The sequence below is a fragment of the Peromyscus maniculatus genome, chromosome 3, assembly GCF_049852395.1.
Source record: "Peromyscus maniculatus bairdii isolate BWxNUB_F1_BW_parent chromosome 3, HU_Pman_BW_mat_3.1, whole genome shotgun sequence".
Taxonomy (NCBI): Eukaryota; Metazoa; Chordata; class Mammalia; order Rodentia; family Cricetidae; genus Peromyscus; species Peromyscus maniculatus.
In genome coordinates this window covers 48,312,901-48,335,848 of record NC_134854.1, presented here as the reverse complement: position 1 = coordinate 48,335,848, position 22,948 = coordinate 48,312,901, and the positions used below count along the sequence as shown (strand labels likewise).

General features: G+C 39.0%; 1 protein-coding gene and 1 long non-coding RNA gene across 2 annotated transcripts; both read left to right on the top strand.

Annotated features, from left to right (window-relative positions):
* The first annotated feature begins 4,481 nt into the window (after nucleotides 1–4,481).
* Nucleotides 4,482–11,555, top strand: LOC143272144 (uncharacterized). Its single transcript, XR_013049587.1, has 4 exons — nucleotides 4,482–4,698; nucleotides 7,097–7,288; nucleotides 10,847–10,972; nucleotides 11,358–11,555. It is a non-coding gene; the product is annotated as an uncharacterized LOC143272144 (long non-coding RNA).
* A 1,039-nt stretch (nucleotides 11,556–12,594) lies between these two features.
* LOC102911829 (olfactory receptor 2A12-like) lies at nucleotides 12,595–13,690 on the top strand. The gene has a single exon (XM_006985047.4). It carries the CDS (start codon nucleotides 12,758–12,760, stop codon nucleotides 13,688–13,690), a length of 933 nt encoding a protein of 310 aa, XP_006985109.1. The 5' UTR covers nucleotides 12,595–12,757.
* Nucleotides 13,691–22,948: the final 9,258 nt, after the last annotated feature.

The following is a 22,948-nucleotide window of genomic DNA, read 5'->3' as shown; positions in this document are numbered from 1 at the left end:
AAAGAACCAAAAGCATGTTCTTTCTCCCCCCTTGACTTTCTCTTCTTTCAGAAAGGAAACTGGTTCCCAGAAAAACTCTCTCAGCATAGGTTTCCTTTTATTACATTTCCTAAGTGAATGAAAAGACAGTCCCTCTCCCTAAATCACTTACCGTCAAAGAAAATGAAATTAAGTCCTTGGTATGGCTCCATCAAAGCTTAAAGCCCCTTTCCTGTGGCTCAGAGAGAGACATTTCTAGGACTGCTGCCTAACTACCTCAGAAAATCAGTAGAGGATCAGTAGGAAAATGAATGGCCAGAGTGCAGACCAATGGTTCACCTAGCTGTTGGATCAAAGAAGTCTTATTAAATCTTGAAAAGAAACAGGACATATAAGTGAGGAAAGGTTCTCGCCCTTCATTGGTAGAGACAGAATCAACAGTCTCAAGACAAGGCACAGGGCAGCTGGAGAGATGGCTCTCCTGTTAAAAGTGCTTGGTGCTTAAAAACACAGCGCTCTTGCGCAAGACCAGAGTTCGGGTCCAGCACCCAAGTCAGGCAGCACACAGTTGCCTGTAACTCCAGCTCAAGCACCATCACGTGCTTCTTTGGCCTTCACGGGCACCTGAATTTAGGGGCACAGACACAGACATACATGTATTTTAAAATGTTTAAAAATAGCCAAGTCACAGAGACTGATGAGCATGAGAGCTCACACTTATAATTGGGAGGCTGAGAACAGCACGATTTGAGACCAGCTTGGGCTACAAGGTGAGACCTAGTCTCAAAAATAACAACAACAACAGGAAGAGAAACACAATGCTTAAAACTGTAATGGCCATAATTTCTAATTTAATAAAAGGAAATTTAAATCGAGGGCATTTCTTTAAAAATTTACTCAGAGTTATGCCGGGCGGTGGTGGCGCACGCCTTTAATCCCAGCACTTGGGAGGCAGAGCCAGGTGGATCATTGTGAGTTCGAGGCCAGCCTGGACTACCACGTGAGTTCCCGCAAAGCTACACAAAGAAACCCTGTCTCGAAAAAAACCAAAAAAAAAAAAATTTACTCAGAGTTTAAAATGGATAAGGGATTAGAATTTTTAGTTGGAGTAAATAATCATTTTCTGCTATATTTACACACGTATATAGGTCTAAAATAGTATGATTATCAAACTGTTCTTTTAAAAAAATCAAACTATCATTTAATGCTGAACATTTGATATTTCTGGAACTTCACAGATATATCTGGAATTCAATTAGCTAAATACATGTGTGATCCAGTTATATTTTGCTGAGTTGCCTAATCTATTTCCAAATGTGGAAAATATGTTTTATGTACCACAAAGTAAAACTGTTTTCCTAGAACATTATAGGATTGCATTTCTTTTGTCTAACTGTACTATTAAGTCTGTGTTTGGAGGGGTCAGGGATGTCAAGTATCAATCATGGTGTTCATTTCTAAGTACTAGAATCTAGGTATGTTGCTATAGTTGTGATGGTTAATTTTGAGTGTCCACTTGACCAGATAGAAAGATGCCTAGAGCACGAATGAAGCACACCTCTGCAGGTGTCAGAGGGTGGCATTTCTATCAACAATTTGATTGTAAGGGTCTAACCCTAACAATGGATTGATCCCTTGATATGGCCACATGATGCATGGTTGGAGTGGTAAAGGAGAGGAGGTAGGGCACAGCTAGAGAACGTAGGTCACTGGAGATGCATATGAAGGTTGTATCCTGTCCACTCACTGATTCCTAGCTCTGTGTGAAGCCCTCCTCCACCACCCCTGTCCTGACACAATGACCTTTACATATCATTCTGTAGGATATTTGGCCACAGCAATAAGAAAATAACTGCTGCAATGCCTTCCAGAATTCTCTGATGTGTACGTTGAGAGGCTATTAAAACTTAAGGCTGTGTTCCCTAAATGTGGGTAAGTGGAAGAGTATGCTAAATGAAGATGAGATTTAAGAAAGAAAAAGGAGTACAGCTCTCCTGCTAAGAGTAGCCTATGAGCAAAGGGCAGCAGTCTTCTTCTGTCGGTTGTGCCCTGGGTTATCCTTAGTGGAAACTGTGCCTGAACTTTCCTGGTCTGTGATAAACCTGACAGGCAGGGATTATACAGAACCAGTACCAACAACCCAACACAGCAGCAATGCAGGGCTACTTTGTGGCCTCATTACCAATCCCAGCTGTGGATAGGTAAATTCTGGAGAAGGTTGATGGTGTAGGAAGTCACGTGCCCTTGATATCCATCAACAGATAATAGATGAGCCCTGGCAACCACATTCAGAGAATACTCTAGCCATAGCTAGGGTTTCATTCTGGAATGTTCCATAGGCTTGTGTTTTGAATAGTTGTTCCCTAGCTGGTGGTATTACTTGGGTAAAGCATAGAAATTTTAGGAATTGAGACTACATGGTAGAAGTAGATTATGGAGAACAAGCATTTGAAAGTCTCTGGTCAAAACATACTCTGTTTCATTGTCCCCCATGACTCGGGCAACTATTGCTGAAAGCCCTCAGCTGGACTGCCAACTTCATCCGTTTCCTGTAATCATGTTTACTTACTGGCGTGTCATGGTAGAGAACATCTTATCATAACTTCATCAGATGAAAAAAATAAATCAAGACAGAAGTGTAAGTAGCAAAGGCAGACCTCAGTATTTTAGAGTCCCTATTGTTGTTTATATTGTTTCATTTTCTTTAAATATCCCACTGGAATTCCCTGTGGTAAATGTACTTCAAAAACAAAGGTGAAAGGTGGAAATGACTCGAGGCCTACAAAAAAATGATTTTTTGTCAGAAATAACCAAAGCTAAAAGCAAATGGAAACCTAGCTCTACGTCTAGTAATTAATGATAGTCAGCAAACATTTTTATTTCATGACTGACCTCCACTTATAAAACTTTGTCACAGTTAATAGAGTTGCTTGTGTTTTGTAATATTTATTCTACTAAAATATAAAATACTAATCAAAACCTTAAGACCCACAAAGCCTAAAACTTCTCCCATTTATTCTAAATGGTCTGATCATGTCAAAGATTGAAAGGAAAAGTAGATCTCCTATCCACAGGAAGCTGTGCTAAGGGTCACTAAATTATATTGTCCTCAACAATAGAAATACAACTGTGCTAGCTGTGGCTGATATGTAGATTTAAATTATATTGTAAAATAAAATAAAATAAACTATCTGAAATAACAAGAATAAAATTTCCGGCCGGGAGGTGGTGGCGCACGCCTTTAATCCCAGCACTCGGGAGGCAGAGCCAGGAGGATCTCTGTGAGTTCAAGGCCAGCCTGGGCTACCAAGTGAGCTCCAGGAAAGGCGCAAAGCTACACAGAGAAACCCTGTCTTGAAAAACCAAAAAAAAAAAAAAAAAGAATAAAATTTCCTTGACTTTATCTACATATTAGTGAGTGTGTGTCCTCTTATCAAACGCTTTTACTTGTAGGAAAAAGTAACAACAACAAAAAAAACTGAAAATAAGAGAGTAAGCAAAACCCTGAAGTGTACCAACTCCACAGGCTTTGGTCTAAGGAGAGAGCTCTGAGTTAGGATTATTGAGGAAGGCTGTAGAGGTGCTTTGAAAAATTGGTACTGTGTTTAAGTGAAATTGTAAAGACAAGGTTAATCTGATTTGAAACAATATACAAGAATTTCAAAACTAGGAACTACCTGAGAATGGTACATGAAGAGAAAGAGAGTTGTATCCAGGACCAAAACAGGATAGTGGAGGGAGAAGCTGCCAGTCTCACAGATTACTCCTAGAGAGAAATAATTCCTGCTAGTCTCGTCTTGATGCCCCTTGTGTAGTTCAAGAAGTAAGAATGCAAATGAAGAACAAAGATTTAAAAAGAAGGAATTAGAAGTATTTAAAAATTATTGAATTCATTAAATAAGTGACAGAGAAAGAAAGACTCATTCTTAATTGTGGGACCTAGTTCAGATTATGGAAATAGAAATATAGAAATCTAAGAGATCTGGGAGAAAATAAAGAACAAAACATAAAAAATTTTAAATTTGAGCAACATGGAGTGATTATTTTCCAATATGATCTTCTCCACTGGGATGATTCTATTTCTCTGTGAACAGGGTTCATGTAGCTTCTAACAGTGAAAGTCTAAGGCTTCCACAGGCCTTACTTCCAATCAACAGGAAACATTGAGGAAGGAAAAAAGTTAAGATTAATAAAGTATATGCTGTGAGATCCATTGCATATATCCAATTTTAAGGTGTGTGTGTGTGTGTGTGTGTGTGTGTGTGTGTGTGTGTGTGTGTTGTATTGTGTGAATGATTTTACTGGTTTACAGAAATCCTGACCTCAGCCAATGCCAAGATAACACTATAAATAGATCCCACAGGAATAGTTAAAACAAATAAATAAACATTCAAGAGTCATTAGTTTGGCTTTTGATAAAAATGCATCTAATTCTTTAGTTCTCTGGTGACAATGTGCAAGCTGCAATGCCATGTGTCTATGTTCCCTCTGCCAGGATCCATGTGTGAAGACAGCGAGCGAGCGGTTTTAAGGAGATGAGAAGAGCTGAGGCTTGCATCAGCAAATCTCTTGCTGAGATCAGGAGAATCGTGAGCCTGGGCTTGCCTCTTAATGAGGCCCCTTTCAAGAGGACACTATGACAGATTTTCTCCTCTTCTCCTTGAAGTTTCTTCTAAGACCAAGGGTATGTTTAAAGAGAACCCCGCAAACCACACCACTGTAAGTAAAAGTGATCTATTTGCTATAAGAGGGGTTTTGCAGATGGGGAGGAAGAAATTAAAAGTGAATGACATCTTTGGCATCTTTGGCCACCCTCGATGGCTGGCCTCCTGGCATTCAGTCTGCTTACTATGAGGGTCCACTGTCTACCCCATTATGGCCATAGTGCCTCTGTTCCTCTTCACCTCTCCATCCACACCCCAACATTACTCTTGGTCTTGTCATGATTGTGGCAGAGAAGAGAATCAACAACCCTATATACCAGATGTGATCTGTCTAAGGGTCCAAAGACCTTTCAGCTTCTCCTTGCCAAAAATTCACTGAGATCCCAGAAGTCATAGATTTTTCTGGTCCTGAACCTACCTTCCTTCCCTTCCCTCTGTTCACTGCTTCCCTGCACATCCTCAGAACTGTCACCTCAACACACCTGTCATGGTGCACAGAGGGCAGTGGCTTCATCTCCCAGGGAACCTAGTATCTGTCAGGGCCACAATCTCTGTTCTTTGTTTCAGCAGAGGAAGGACTGAGCACTTAACATGTTCCGTATGATTACTGACCCAGAAGCTATTTTTCAACTAGGGATATCTATAGTAACCATCACAGTGTTTAAGGAATCCTGTCTCGTGAGAGTTAACTCATGTAAACTTTATAACTACACCATGGGGTAGGGTCTGTTTCTTAGCCCCATTCTCCAGCTAGAGGAGCTAAGACAGCTCCACGAGACACAAGATCACAGCACCGGTGTGTAGAAAAGAGAGACTTGGTGATATGACGGTTTTCAGGCTTTAGAATATTTGTTTTTAAAAATAGATTGCATAAGATACAGCTAGGCATGAAAGTAACTGTTGAGAAAGAATTTCCCATGAGCACAAAGCTCTGCAAAATCAACACATGGGTCTCTGTCCCTAAACCCATCCTTAGTGGCTCCAGAGCTCTGGGTTGGATATAGTGGCAACAAGTTGCTTTTGGGTTAGTGTTAAACACTTTATGTCTCCATTTTCCTTTTTAAAGATATGCAGTCTTTCCTTTGTCAAAATTTTAGCCTGGCAAAAATTGCCTAAATTTTTAAAACTCTGCATTTTCTTCTAGGAGGGAATGCTTATCTCTCTTTAAAGTCCTTTCTAAACACAAATTTTAAAGTCAAATTAAGAGTCTAGGGAGATGGCTCAGTGGTTATGAACACTTGTTGCACTTCCAGTAAACACTGTTTCAGTTCCCAGGACCCACGATGGAAGGGCAGCTCACAACCAACTGTAAATCCAGCTCTAGGGGATCCAATGCCCTCTTCTAGCCTCCTGGAGCATCTGCACACATATGGTGCATGGGAGAACACCTAAGTAAATACACATGTGTTTTTTATTAGGAAAGCATGATTAGAAATATGCATAAAATATGCTTTTTACTTAAATTCAAACATCACCTCCCCCCCCCCCCCCGCCGCCGCTGCCGCCGCCGCCACCGCCCTAAATAAAAGAAGGGCACACTCGATGAAAAAAGTGTTCGTAAAACCACGGTGACTATTTGGATCTCTGAACTCAAAGACTTAAATTTTTCCTTCAATTCTTGGTCTCTGAAGTACAGTCAGTAGCTATTCACAAATGCCAGCTTTTGCATATTAGGTTTTCTCATCTCCTACACATAAAAACATGTGTGCCTCAAATTCAAAGAGTTCCCCATTCATAATCACAGTTTCAGTGGTAATGAGGAACCTTGTTGATGATGTTGTTCTGTTTTAGTTCATGGACCATGCATCCTTCGCTCACTCTCAGCTTGCCATGCTGTGGAAGAGCAGAGAAAGGTAGCCATAGAGGCTTTTCTCTTGTTCTGTCTGCTGAATCTTTTCATAATGTGCAGCTAGAGGGTGCATTTGGGGAACTCTTCATTTCAGATTTCTGTTTATTAAGTCTTTACCCAGGATTTTTTTTCAAGAACAATTTTTTTTTACACCACAAAATCCAAACGAAAGCTGCACCAGTAATGAAGAAACACAGATTGTTCTCATGATGAGTGACATTGTGTATTCATGAATGCACTTCCTTGAGACCTAGCAATTAGGAAATGATGAAAAGGGATAAGTAAGCTGGGTGTGGTGGCACACACCTTTAACCCCTGCACCTGCACAGGGAAACAGAGGCAGGTGCATCTCTGTGAGTTTGAGATATACAGAGTGAGTTACAGGACAGCCAGGTCTACACAGAGAAACCCTGTCTCAAAAAACAAAAAAAGAAAAAGAAAAAGAAGGAAAGAAAGAAAGAAAAGATACAAGTGACTCTCAGAATTATGTGTGGGTTGGATATGGTTCACACCTATTTGATGAAAATGTTTTGTTAAGAGTTCTATTTATTCCCTTATTTCTTGACTTTTAGGTTGTTTATTCTGGCCTGCTTCTTTCTTTCAGAAATTTCTTCTTCAAAATCACATGCAAAATTACATGATGCCACATGGATTTGTTATTAATTTTGATCAGTCAATTCATGACATCTGGCTAAAGGAACATCTTCACATCCCTTTGAGATGCTGAGTACTCTGAGGTGGTGCTGTCCTGGCTCCCCACACTGTACCATGTAGGAGCCTAGAGAGTATCCCACAGGTAAGAGCCATATGGATTTGTACATCTGGCAGCTCAGGACTCACATTGGGGAGAAAGGCTGCTGACTAGTCTCCAGCCCAAAGTCTTTAAACCCAAAGCTCAGCTCCCCTCTTGCATATCTCCTTTGTATCATCAAAATATCATCTCTACCCCAAAAGTTGTCTACATAGCTTCCCATGTCTATTTCCCAATGAAATAAACTGAGGGTGTTGTACAGACGACATCATTTAAAAGCATTAGCACACATTCTGTTTGACTAATTTTCATTTCTTTGACCCGTACAACAGGAACACTACACAGCTGTGCACTTTCACAGTTTGGTGGATCTCACCATAATTTAAAACCCTGATTTAAGGTACACTTTGCCTTTACCCAATACTTAATCTGGGTCATTTCAATACTGGAGTATCTGAGGGAGAAAGTTATATTTTTTAAATTTTATTTTATTTTATTATCTTTTTTATTTATTTTACATACAGACCACAGTTTTCCCTCACTCCTCTCCTCCCATTTCCTCCTCCCGACTCCCATCTACCCACCTCCCCATCTACTTCTCTGTCTCCTCTCAGAAAGGGGCATGCCTCCTGTGGGCTTGAACAAAGCATGGCACATCAAGTTGAGACAGGACCTAGCTCCTCCCCTTGCAAAAAGGTTGAGCTAGGTAATCCAGCATGGGGAACAGGTTCCCAAAAGCCAGCTAAGCACCTGGGACAGGTCTTGATCTCACTGATAGGAACCCTACAAAGCTACTAACAAAATTAGAAATGAAAAGGGGGACATAACAACAGACACTGAGGAAATCCAGAGAATCATTAGGTCATACTTCAAAAACCTGTACTCCACAAAATTGGAAAATCTAAAAGAAATGGACAATTTTATGGAGAGGTACTACATACCAAAATTAAATCAAGATCAGATAAACAATTTAAATAGACCTATAACCCCTAAGGAATAGGAGCAGTTGTTAAAAGTCTCACAAAAAAAAAAAAAAAAAAAAAAGCCCAGGGCCAGATGATTCAGTGCAGAATTATGCCACAATTTCAAAGAAGAGCTAATACCAATACTCCTCAAATTGTTCCACACAATAGAAACAGAAAGAATGTTGCCAAATTCTTTTTATGAGGCTACAGTTATCCTGATACCTAAATCACACAAAGACTCAACAAAGAAAGAGCATTACAGAATAATCTCCCTCATAAACACTGATGTAAAAATATACAAGAAAATACTGGCAACCCAAATCTAAGAACACATCAAAAAATCACCTACCATGATCAAGTAGGCTTCAGCCCAGAAAGGCAGGGATGGTTCAATATATGAGAATCTCCCAAAGTAATCCACCATATAAACAAACCGAAAGAAAAAAACCATATGATCATCTCATTAGATGCTGAAAAAGCCTTTGACAAACTCAACACCCCTTAAGGATAAAGGTCTTGGAGAGATCAGGGATACAAAGACCATACCTAAACATATTAAGGGCAATATACAGTAAGTCAACAGCCAACAGCAAATTACATGAAGAGAAACTCAAAGTGATTTAGTGGAAACTAAAATCAAGAACAAGAAAGTTATATTTTTATATAGAAAAATGGTATGGACTCTAGTTTTTCCTCAACTCTTGGTGGATAACTTCATTTACCATTTCATAATGGAGTGGCATTGCTCCCTTGGAAGATCCAAAGATATCTGCCCAGATCAGATATTTCTACTAAAACCTGCTGGGTAAATGAGCAAAAATGTGCAATTTAATTTTATCTTACATTTTGCAGATGCAAATACTCTAGTTTTATCTCTCCAAATACTATAGACAGTTTATTAAAACAAATAAAATAAACAAAAGTTTATGTGAAACTTTATTCAGGATATAAGCCCGCTTTATAAAGATCAACAGGGGAAACAGTCTTGTATTCACCTTCATGAACTTTCTGATGTATATATAGCTAGACAAAAAATCATGCCATGAATATAAATCCTCATATTTTAAAATACAAACTGTAATATATTAAAAAGAAATCATCCATGTAGTATAATAAAGATTGAATTGATCCCTATGAATGGCTGCATAGTATATTTCTGGGCTTTCAAAATATCTTAGTATACTAAATCAATCAACAGTCAATGTTGAGCATATCTCAAAGGGATGCAAATTCATTCTTTTAGCCTAAAGACTAATCAAAAGTCATAATAAGTGAACTTCAGCATCATGCAGGTTTGCAAACAATCTTTAAGAAGAAATTTCTGAAAAAGGGGAAGTAGTCTAGAATAAATACTCAATAGAAGACAAGAATAAATAAGGCATCTTTAAAACTAATATCAGTATACTAATAAAAATGAGAATAAAATATAAGAGCCAGTACAAGTCACATGATCTTGCTAAACGATGAACTGCATTGTCATTTCAAATTTTTAAACTTATATTCATGGCTATATAGAGATAATACATATGTAATAGAACATATATGTGCACATGGTTATAATGTATACACACAACCTCTTGCATGCTATGGTGGAGGCACACTGGATTTCTTTCCCCCTTTCCATATCCAATGTGCCTCCACCACATTTCCTGCCCAGAGACTTTGATTTTCCCAGTCCTCAACAGACCTCAGTTCAGTGACTCAATCTCCAGAAGCTCTGGTTAGGGCTGACACCCCTCATCATTTTGGGTGCACATGGGTCTCCTCTTGAGAGATGCTACCTGTTCATCTTGCTTTACAAAACACCTTGATTCAGAGAACTATCTGCCCTCTCACCTTGTATGTTACATAAATAGTTATTCTAACACTCAGTTCTTACTAATTTATTCCTGAACAGAAAAGGTAACAGACAGGGCTGGAGAAATGGCTCAGTGGTTAAAAGTACTGGCTGCTCTTCCAGAGGACCTGAGTTCAATTCCCAGCACCCACATGGTGGCTGACAACCATCTATAATGGGATCTGATGACTTCTTCTGTCATGCAGACACACATGCATATAGAGCACTCATATAATAAAATATATAAATAAACAAATCTTTTTTGAAAGAATGGAAGGAAGGAAGGAAGGAAGGAAGGAAGGAAGGAAGGAAGGAAGGAAGGAAGGAAGGAAGGAAGGAAGGAAGGAAGGAAAGAAAGAAGAAAGAAAAGGTAACAGACACAGCCACTCTTTATTTCTTTGCCTGTTTCACAAATTATATAAATTTGGGATAGGCACATTCCTAGGCAGCAAAGGCATTATTCCCTTGATGGAAAAGTGAGGTGTCAAGTGTCACCGGGCCAATCACTTCATTATCCACAGTGTTTCCTCCAGAACCCAGAGCAGAGTGGGAGCTGGCCCTGTACTCAAGGCATGAGTTAAGGTATTGATGAAATACAAATTGTATAACTGTTTATGGCTCAAACAAGCAAAGACCATAACTAAAAATACTTACTACTAATGGTCCTGTAATAAGGAGCCGTAATATTCACACAATCAGTAAACCTATCAAATTTATATTTCTAAAACATTATAAAATTTATGTTTTCTGGAAAGCAACAGGCAACAAATAATTGCAAACTTTGAGATGCTTATATTTTAGCACCTGCAATTTCATTTCCGAACATACCCTCAGGAAATCATCAGCTGGAGAAGCATCTACATTTGTATGGTTCTCAGTGCAATAAACACGAGAGAAAGATGAACTAAGAATTTCTGAAAATATCAAGTAAGTTGTGAAAAAAACGCTGCACTACCTTAATACACTTGTAATATTAAATATAGTTTAATATTCCTTTCTATGTGTATTTTATTTATATGTTTTTAACAAATGAATTTTATACTCTGCTAAGTGAAAATGATAGCTAAAACAGCTATAATTCTATTATGTTTCTATTTTATGGTATATACATATATGTGTGTATCTATATTTTGCTATAAGCATCTAGATATTTTGAATATAATCAGTGGATATTAAACTTTCACATAATTTAAAATTAAAATCAGCATATTATTGAAAATAGACCATAAGGGACAACACAAGTTTTGATTTTGTTACGTGACTTTGCCATCTGTCCCTTTCATGTCCCCTTGTTTCACTCTGATGGCTAAAGAAGCCTCAGAACTTCCACAGAGACCTCTCAAGCAAAAGCAACCACCAGTTCCACTTTTTCCCCTCTGATCTTCTCAGGATGCGTTGAACCTGCACAACTGTTGTCATGGCAACACCTGATAAGGAAGAAAGTGATCGGGGAATTTCATGGTACTCTATGCTGTCAAAAGATGTTACAATATCACTTTTCCTAAGTTTACATATTTACTCTGTGTGTGTGTGTGTGTGTGTGTGTGTGTGTGTGTGTGTGTGTGTGTGTGTGTGTAAAGCATGTGTGCATGTGCACTAGTGCAAGTGTGCACATCAGAGTAAAAACTTGAGGGAGTTGGTCCTCTCTTTCCATCCACCATGTGGGCCCTGGGCATGGAACTCAGACCATCAGGCTTGGCTGCAGATGCTTGTACCCACTGAGCCACCTCATCAGATCCAACAATGTCTTATGAATAAAAAGTTCTGTCATACTGGAAATTGAGACCAATCTGAGACTTATATCACTATATACAATGCAATAAAATAAATCAACAAGAATGCAGTCATAAAGGTGCAATAATTTTTATTGCAAACTCTGGCAATGCATTTCCTTTTTAAGTTTCTTATTTGTAAACACGGTAGAAATCTCACGTTAGATGGTATTTGAGATATTTGCCTGTGTCCACACAGGTAGTCAAGGAATTCTTTGAGTTATGCATGAACTACAGCACCAAGTGCAGATGCAGAGGTAAAGGAAGTCCTTACATCTAGAACCAGTAATTTATCAACAGGTGCCCGAATGCCCTCCCCCGGAGTCCCAGCAAACAACTGGAAAGGCAGCTCACACATAATTTTTGATAAAACTAGACAATGATAATTTATTTAAAATAAATTTCTTATCTGAAATGCATGAGTAGAAAACATGAGAGGGGAAACATTTGTGTGGGCATGCCCATGAAAAACCAGGGATGTCAATCATTTTGAACATTACCTTAAAAGGCACCCTAGCAATGGTACCTGAATCATGTTACTCTTCAAGCTATATAAATGAACTCACCAGAAAGGGAAATGAGAACACAGGAATTCTCCAAAATAGCACATGTGAGCATGTATGTATATGTGCCCTCTAATACAGGATACATTAAAATAGAACCTATTGGGTTAACATTTTGTTACACATAGGATTGTGTGTGTGTGTGTGTGTGTGTGTGTGTGTGTGTGTGTGTGTTCCTATTACTCCATCAGTGCATCAATATTTGTATTCATGCTATATTAGTTCTTGCAAAGTGTCAGAAGATAAATCTTAGGAAATTCCTCTTCAGTAATACATTTCTGAATACTCTCCCTGGAATAGTCAATAACTATGTTGTAACTTTGCTCCACAGTTCTTACTTTTTATCTTGAATCGAGTCCTGTCTTTGCCACAAGAAGATGGGAAGCAATCAGACATGGATCACAGAGGTTACCCTGCTGGGGTTCCAAGTTGATCCCACATTGGATTACTTCCTCTTTGCAATATTTTCTGTCTTTTATACCTTCACCCTGTTGGGGAATGGGGTCATCCTTGGAATAATATCCATGGTCCCAAGGCTGCACACCCCCATGTATTTCTTCCTCTCACACCTGGCCATCCTTGACATGTCCTATGCTTCCAACAATGTCCCCAAGATGCTAGCCAACCTTGTGACCCAGAAAAAAACCATCTCCTTTGTTCCATGTATCATGCAGACATTCTTGTATTTGGCCTTTGCAGCTACAGAGTGTCTGATTTTGGTGGCAATGTCCTATGATCGGTATGTGGCCATCTGTCACCCCTTACACTATACTGTCATCATGAGCTGGAGAGTGTGCACTGCCCTGGCTGCTGCTTCCTGGGGTTTTAGTTTACTGCTGGATATGGTCCATTTAGTTCTCATCCTGAGACTGCCCTTCTGTGGACCTCATGAAGTCAATCACTTCTTCTGTGAAATCCTGTCCGTCCTCAAGCTGGCCTGTGCTGACACAACACTCAACCAAGTTGTCATCTTTGCAACTTGTGTGTTCATCTTAGTAGGACCCTTATGCTTGGTGCTGGTCTCCTACACACGCATCCTGATTGCCATCCTGAAGATCCAGTCAGGGGAGGGCCGTAAAAAGGCCTTCTCTACCTGCTCCTCCCACCTCTGTGTGGTCGGGCTCTTCTTTGGCAGTGCCATTGTCATGTACATGGCCCCCAAGTCCCAGAACCCTGAGGAGCAGCAGAAGATCCTTTCCCTGTTTTATAGTCTTTTCAACCCCATGTTGAACCCCCTGATCTACAGCCTGAGGAATGCTGAGGTCAAGGGTGCCCTGAAAAGGATTCTGTGGAAGGGGAGGCACATATGAGAAACATCCTGGGGAGGGAGAGGCTCTACCCCTTGTAAAATTTGATGCCTGTCGTTTTCTTCGCCCTTTCTAGAATATATGTTACCTTACAATGGACTATTATGTACTCTCATTTAAAAACTGAAGAACATGTAAAACTGAAAATAGTGGAAAAATGGATGAATTCCTTAATTACTTACTACAAATATATTCACAGAAAAGGCACAAGACCAATAAGTATAAAAAAAGTGCCTACTTTCTTAATATTAGACTTCTTTAAAATTCCAAATTCATCATTAAGAAATGGAACATGAGGCTATACACCAAATGGTAAAATTCATACCAAATTTTGCCTGATTTTGAAACAGAATAGAATTATGTAGAGCAAGCTGACCTCACACTTGAAGTCATCATTCTGCCTCTGCCTCTGCCTCTGTCTCTGTCTCTGCCTCTGCCTCTGTCTCTGCCTCTGCCTCTGCCTCTATAGCGAGGAGCTCATAAGCTTTCAACACTATGCCCATCTCATACTACCTAGTAGATAAAAATATTTCAAATGAATAATATATAAAAATTAGCTTGTAAAAAAGAGAAAATAAATGGAATTGACTTCTCAGCATAAACACAATAGTTGATAAGTACAAGGGCTGGTGCTCATCACCATTAATCAACAAAAAAAAAATGTGAATTACATCACCTTGTTATACCATTTCATGTCCAACAGAGTGTTTAAGCATTTCAATGGTTTATTCGCTGTGAGAACTGTCAGAAACATATCCCCAATAGTGGGAAGCAATCCATACTACTAGATAATAAATACTGGAAGTGTGTTAACCTATGAAATACACAAAAGCACATTTTGAACCTTAAACCATGGGTCACAACTCCACCTGGAGATTCTCAACTGAATGTGGTGCTGAAAAGAAATTGACAACAATAAAAGGTTTCTGCATCACTACAGCCTTGGTTCTGAACACACAGTCTGCACATGCCATCAAACCAAATAATGTCAGTGAATGCTCCCTGAGTTCTCAGATCCAAGGCATCATGAGTTAGAGTGTTTTCACCAAACAAAGATTTCAGCTCTTATAGAAATAATTGTCTAAATATAGAAAGCAAAGACTTCTAATATTTTCCTACTCTCATTACTCAGTATAAAAATAGTGTATCTTTTAATTTTATTATGTTAGAATAATTGAATGTAAAAGTTGCTGTTTGAGCTGCTAGCTTGAGTTTTATAAAAAATAGTTACATGAATTTTGGCTTGAGATTAGAACAGAATTTCTAACAATTACTGGTGTGGCTCTAAACATGTATCTGGCAGTTTTCTACATATTTATGCAAAGCTACATTCTCACCAGTGTCAGCCATAAAATCAAAATACTGTTTAACTCTCAAAATGCTGAAGAGCTCTGTGTCCTGTGGTATCAAATACCCCAAGATTCAATTCTTATGTAAAAAAAAAAAAGATTTATATAATTAGTAGGCAAATTTGATTCTGACTTTAATAAATGGTAAAATTATATGTCTCCCTCAAAATTGTTTTAGAATAAATTTCTTTATGATTGCTTATAAGTGCATTTTGATTTATGTAACTGTTTTATGCACCTGTTCACCTGGGGGTCATATAAAATTTCCTGATGCAAAGGAATCACAGTGGGAAAAGTTTCATGAGCCCAGCTCTAGACCAACTCAAGTTTTCTATAAACAAAGAAAATACTTGAGTTTGAGGATGGTATTCTGGTCATAACACATCTATGGCAAAGGCATCCACAGATAACATGTGTGTGAATGAATGTTGATATATTCTAATAAAACCTTATTTACAAAACAAACTGTATGGTTGATCTAGTGGGTCACAGGGAGGAATTTTGGTGGGCCCCCTGGATTTTGAATCTAATCTAGTCCCTCTTAGTTCAAGTGACAGTCCATTATTCAGGAAGACAAAAGCGAGTCAGGGTCATTAAGAGTAGATAAAGACTCAATTATCACTTTGAAGCCACTCTGGACTGAGGATTCTTTCTCCAGATAACCTCTAAAACTTACCAGGATTCAATGGCCTATGAACTATAAATGTCCATTGTTGATCCATTGAATTTATCTATTAACTATCTAACCAAATAAAGAAACAGCTGATACAAATTAAGTTTTAAATAGTAAATTTGACAGAATATTATGCTGTGGGATGTTCTATATGCTGTGAATATGTGTTTCTCTGATTGGTTGGTTGGCCAGTAGCCAGGCAGGAAGCATAGGCAGGATAAGCAGAGAGGAGAATTCTGGGAAGAGGAAGGCTGAGTCAGGAGGTGTCAGCCTGTTGTCCAGGGAGCAGCATGTAATGACACACAGGTAAAGTCACGGAAAATATGGTGACATATAGATTAACAGAAATGGGCTGAGTTTAAGTGTAAGAGCTAGTCAGTAGTAAGCCTGAGCTAATGGCCAAACAGTTTTAATTAATACAAGCCTCTGTGTGTTTACGTGAGTTTGAGCAGCTGTGGACTGTGCAGGACACAGGAAAACTTCCAGCTACAATATCATATTTTATTAATTTTGTAATTTTCAAGTTTTGCTCTTTTTCTTCTTATTTCTTATTATTTTTGAGACCCACTGAATTTAACCAGGGCTGTCTGCATGACCATGAAAATGGAGCTTTGTAATGGAGCCTGCTAGGCTTGCCAGTGGGGAGATATATGAAGATACTCACTACTCTCCTCCCATACTCTTTCAGTAGCCAATAGTTCAACAGGAATAGGTAGGTCCTCATGAGCCCTTCTCCCATCTATAACTGGCTGCTATGGTCTTGTACAGGGAACTGCAAATGCTTCCAGTTCATGACTGCAATGGCTGTACCATGCCCAGCAGACAGAATTCCACCTCCCTCCTCCCTATATTCCAGCTATTACACTTCTTACAATCCTTCTTCTGAAATATTCCTTGAGCCTTAAGAAGGGAGAATGTCTCTTTCAATCAGCACCCTGAACAGCCAAGAATTTCTGCATTCACAATTCAATGTAAAATGAAGTTTTTCTGATGATGGGTGAAGGTAATATTTTGTCTACAGTTATAAAATGGATGCCAATATAGCTAAACAAAAGGTAGTAAGTTCTCTTTCAGGGCCTATGACCTTCATAATCACTTTTTTTTTTTGCCAAGTTTTTAGTACCAGGCTTAAGGTATCACCTGCAGAACAGGCCAAGTCCAATCAGAGAACAGATGGTGATCCCTTAACAGTCATGTCACTACTGCATGAGGAGGCACATCTTTCCTGGTAGGTTGGTATTGTGGTTAATGAAGCTCACAGCCATATTAGACCATTGAGGCTTTTTCTCGCATGTAAAACTAGGACCATATTATGACACTTTGTGTGTCCACAGTAGGCTATTCAAGATTATTATATAGTTCTCAAAAGAAGACATAATATACCAATCTCCCTCATGAACATTGATGCATAAATACTCAACAAAATATTGACAAACCGAATCTAAGAATACATCAAAACAATCATCCATCACGACCAAGTAGGATTCATCCCAGGGATGCAAGGATGGTTCAACATACAGAAATCAGTCAATGTAATACACCATATAAACAAACTGAAAGAAAAAAACCACATGATCATCTCCTTAGATGCTGAAAAAGCCTTTGACAAAATCCAACACCCCTTCATGATAAAGGTCTTAGAAAGATTAGGAATACAAGGAACATTTCTAAACATAATAAAAGCAATTTATAGCAAGCCAACAGCAAACATTAAATTAAATGGAGAGAAACTCAAAGCGATACCACTAAATTCAGGAACAAGACAAGGCTGTCCACTCTCCCCATATTTATTCAATATAGTACTAGAAGTTCTAGCTAGAGCAATAAGACAACAAAAGGAGATCAAAGGGATACAAATTGGCAAGGAAGAAGTCAAACTTTCACTATTTGCAGATGATATGATAGTATACATAAGTGACCCCAAAAACTCTACCAGGGAACTCCTACAGCTGATAAACTCCTTCAGTAAAGTGGCAGGATACAAGATCAACTCAAAAAAATCAGTAGCCCTCCTATACACAAATGATGAAAGGGCTGAGAAAGAAGTCAGAGAAACATCACCCTTTACAATAGCCACAAATAATATAAAATACCTTGGGATAACACTAACTAAACAAGTGAAAGACCTTTTTGATAAGAACTTTAAATCTCTAAAGAAAGAAATTGAAGAAGATATCAGAAAATGGAAGGATCTCCCATGCTCATGGATAGGTAGGATTAACATAGTAAAAATGGCAATCTTACCAAAAGCAATCTACAGATTCAATGCAATCCCCATCAAAATCCCAACACAATTCTTCACAGACTTGGAAAGAAAAATACTCAACTTTATATGGAAAAACAAAAGACCCAGGATAGCTAAAAGAATCCTATACGATAAAGCAACCCTTGGAGGCATCACCATCCCGGACCTCAAACTCTACTATAGAGCTATAGTAATAAAAACAGCTTGGTACTGGTATAAAAACCGACATACGGACCAATGGAATCGAATTGAAGACCCTGACATTAATCCATGCACATATGAACACCTGGTTTTTGACAAAGGAGCCAAAACTATACAATGGAAAAAAGAAAGTATCTTCAACAAATGGTGCTGGCATAACTGGATGTCAATATGTAAAAGATTACAAATAGATCCATATCTGTCACCATGCACAAAACTCAAGTCCAAGTGGATCAAAGACCTAAACATAAATCCAGTTACACTAAACTTAATAGAAAAGAAAATAGGAAGCGCTCTTGAACGCATTGGCACCGGAGACCATTTCCTAAATAAAACACCGACAGCACAGACCCTGAGCACAACCATTAATAAATGGAACCTCTCAAAACTGAGAAGCTTTTGCAGGGCAAAAGACACAGTCAATAAGACAAAAAGACAGGCCGGGCGTTGGTGGCCCACGCCTTTAATCCCAGCACTTGGGAGGCAGAGCCAGGCGGATCTCTGTGAGTTCGAGGCCAGCCTGGGCTACCAAGTGAGCTCCAGGAAAGGCGCAAAGCTACACAGAGAAACCCTGTCTCGAAAAACCAAAAAAAAAAAAAAAAAAAAAAAAAAAGACAGCCAACAGATTGGGAAAAGATCTTCACCAACCCCACATCTGACAGAGGATTGATCTCCACAATATATAAAGAACTCAAGAAACTAGACATCAAAGCACTGAACAGTCCAATTAAAAAATGGGCTAAAGAGCTAAACAGAGAATTCACAAAACAAGAACTACAAATGGCTGAAAGACATTTAAAGAAATGCTCAACATCCTTAATCATCAGAGAAATGCAAATCAAAACGACTCTGAGATACCACCTTACACCTGTTAGAATGGCTACGATCAAAAACACCAATGACAACCAATGTTGGAGAGGATGTGGAGCAAAGGGAACACTCCTCCACTGTTGGTGGGAATGTAAACTTGTACAACCACTGTGGAAATCAGTATGGCGGTTTCTCAGAAAATTAGGAATCGAACTACCTCAAGACCCAGCCATCCCACTCTTGGGCATATACCCAAGGAATGCTGATTCATACCATAAAGATACATGCTCAGCTATGTTCATAGCAGCACTATTTGTAATAGCCAGAACCTGGAAACAACCTAGATGCCCATCAACGGAAGAATGGATGAAAAAAATGTGGTACATATACACAATGGAGTACTACTCAGCAGAGAAAAACAATGAAAGCATGAAATTTGCAGGCAAATGGATGGAACTAGAAAAAATCATCCTGAGTGAAGTAACCCAAACCCAGAAAGACAGTTATGGTATGTACTCACTCATAAGTGGATTCTAGATATAAAATAAAGAACAATCAGACCACAACCCATAGAACCATAGAGGCTATATATATAGCATGGAGGTCCCTAGGACGACTGTGGCATATAATAAATTTCAGTTTTACTCAATTATTAAAAAAAATAGCCAAATGAATGGAAACACATGAACTATGAACCAAAGGCTGAGGGGCCCCCAGCTGGATCAGGCCCTCTGAATAGTTGAGACAGTTGATTGGCTTGATCTGTTTGGGAGGCAACTAGGCAGTGGGACCAAGTCCTGTGCTCATGGCATGAGTTGGCTGTTTGAAACCTGGAGCTTATACAGGGACACTTGGCTCAGTCTGGGAGGAAGGGACTGGACCTCCCTGGACTGAGTCTACCAAGTTGATCACAGTCCTCGGGGGAGGACTTGTCCTGGAGGAGGTGGGAATGGAGGGTGGGCTGGGGGTAAGGGGAGGGGGTGGGAGGGGGGAGAATAGGGGAACCCATGGCTGATATGTAGAACTGAATGGTATTGTAAAATAAAAAATATATATAAAAAAAAAGAAGACATAATATTTTGTTAATTCCATTTTTTTGATTTGGTAGAGATGCAAAACACTATCTTTAGTCCTTTCTGAGAGATAAGTCACGTTTTTAAATTTTTTATAGGACAGTGCCTTAGGGTTTTGTTGCTGTAAAGAGACTCTGTGTATACTGCATAATGGGCGTTAACAGCTTAGATGCAAGATTGTAAAACATTGGTAGCAAACTTCTAACCTCCAGGGTTCTCTCATTGTGCTGTAAGCCTATATTTAAGACCTCTTCCCTCCTTCAATAAACAGTATTTGTCATTAATTAAATAAATAGACACTGTGGCCCAAGCAAGTCTTATAAATGAAAACATTTAATTGGGGCTGGCTTACTGTTCAGAGGCTTAGTCCATTATCATCATGGCCAGAAACATGGTGGCATGCAGGCAGACAAGCTGCTGGAGAAGGAGCTCTGAGAGTTCTCCATCTTGATCTACAGCCAGCAGGAAATGAATGTTACGCTAGACCTGACTTGAACATTGAGGTCCAAAAGCCCACCCCCTAGTGATGCACTTCCTCCAACAAAACCAAACCTATTCCAACAAAGCCACACCTCCTAATAGTACCACTCCCTTTGAGCCTATGTGGCCCATTTTCTTTCAAACCACCACAAAAAGAGTAACAAGAAAAATTATGAAAAGTAAAAAAAAAAAAAAAAAAAAAAAAAAAAAAAAAACATTTACCAGGCTAGTCAGGGGTACACAGTGAGACACTACAAAAAAAAAAAAAAAAAAAAATCACTAAGTACACTCTTGAATCTTACTAATAGCATTCTAGCAAGGTAGAGGCTAATGAAAGCAGAGATAATTGCAAAAAGGGCTTCATGAGAGTGATGAATGATTAAGACTTAAATTTTCTGTGTTTGTGTCTTGCTTGAATGTATGTCTGTGCCTAGTGTATGTGTCTGGTACCCACAGAGGCCAGAATAAGGCCTTAGATTCTCTGGAACTGGGGTTATAGGAAGTTGTGTTTTCAGCATGTAGGAAACAGGAACTGAACCTAGATCCTCTGGAAGAGCAGCCAATGCTCTTAACTGCGGAGCCACCACTATAGCCCCATGGATTGGGACTTTGAAGTCAGGGCATTAACAAGTTTAAGTGTAGGAAGTTTTTATGTTTGTTTGTTTTGTTTTGTTTTGTTTTGTTTTGTTTTGTTTTGTTTGCTTTGCTTGAAGACTGGACAACTATTTTATTTATTGAAAAATGTAAACTTGAGTCTCATATATTCTTTTTCAAATAAATTTATTTATTTACTTAATTTAGATCCCGCCTGCAGTTTTCCCTCCCTCCTCTCCTTCCAGTCCCTTCCCCCCACCCCCTTCTGTTCCCACCACCCAATCCACTCCTCCTCCATTTCTGTTTATGAAAGGACAGTTCTCACATGAGTGTCAACAAAACATGGCATAACAATTTGCAGTAAGACTAAGCACCTCCCCATGTATTAAGGCTGGGCAAAGTGAACCAGTATGAGGAGTAGGTCCCCAAAAGCCTGTAAAAGAGTAGGAGACAGTCCCTGTTCCCAAGAGTGGGAGCTTTTATGGAGAAAACCTGAAAGAAGCTGAGAGTAATTTCAACAATAAGGTCAGTGGCCAGGCACTCTATTGGCTATAATGATTATTTTCAAATCAGAAATATATCATTGGCTTTCTGTTAAATACTTTATCCATGCTCTACCAAAGATAATAGATATAATTTTTATTTCAAGTTACTCCTTTGACCACAGTTTAAGAACTAAATTATGAGTAGATGTGTCAGGAGTAAGAACTGGAAATATTTTATAATCCTTTGACTTAACTGCTTAATGGGTGAGTGACATGGGTTAAATAAAAATCGCCCCCATAGGCTCATATATTTGAATGCTTAGTCACCAGGCAGTGGCACTATTTGAAAGGATTAGAAGGGTTATGAAGTGTGGCTTTGTTGAAGGAATTATGCTATTGGGGTTGGTCTTGGAGGTCCAAAAGCCCATGCCAAGCCCAGAGTATCATTCTCTGCCTATAGATCAGGATATAAACTCTCAGCTACTTCTCCAGCGCCTGCCTGCATGCCACCACGCTTCCAGTCATGATAATAATGGACTAAGCCTATGAAACTGTAAGCAAGTGTCATTTAAATGTTCTCTTTTGTAAGAGATGACTTGGTCATGGTGTCTCTTCACAGCCAATAGAACAGTGACTGAGATAGTGGGCAAGACTCACTTTACCCACAGACTCTAAGGCAAGATTGGAATGACTTCAGAGCTGTTGATGTCAGACACATAAATAAAATAAAGAGATAGGTGAAGTACAGATGAGTGTCAACTTAAAGTGTGCTTATGATTTGAGAGGTGTGGCATAGTTATTTTGTTTCATCTCATCCACTGTGAGAAATCTATTTCTCTGATGACATCTTACCAGGGTCCATAAAGAGACCTTTGTTCGCTATCACAGGTGGCACCAGACAAAGAGCCATAAAGACTGATAAAATATGTACTAATAGATATTAACTTACTGCAAGATTTGATTTTTTTTTCTGAGCCAGAATCTAGCTTCTAGCTAATCCCCATATCATCTAATCCCAGGCAAGCACATATAACCTGTCCTGTAGGAATACTAAAAAGCAAAGAGACATGGGAAATGACAGTCCCCAATTAGCATATTCTTCACTTCTCTCTAGAGTGTTAGTCTGCATCACCACAAGGCTCCATTCCCTGGATCATTAATTTGTTTTTGTCTGTAGGGAAAGATCTTGATTCAAAGGGTGATAAGCAAAGTTTTCACTTGCAGAAGCAAGTCCATCACAATACTCAAGAGTTCTGAACTTTAGCTTCTCCTGATGAGGCTTAGAAGGGAAGAGTCCACCCAAGTCTATTTCACTTTCTTCCTTTCTTATTTGGGGTTTCTTCTAAGTGCG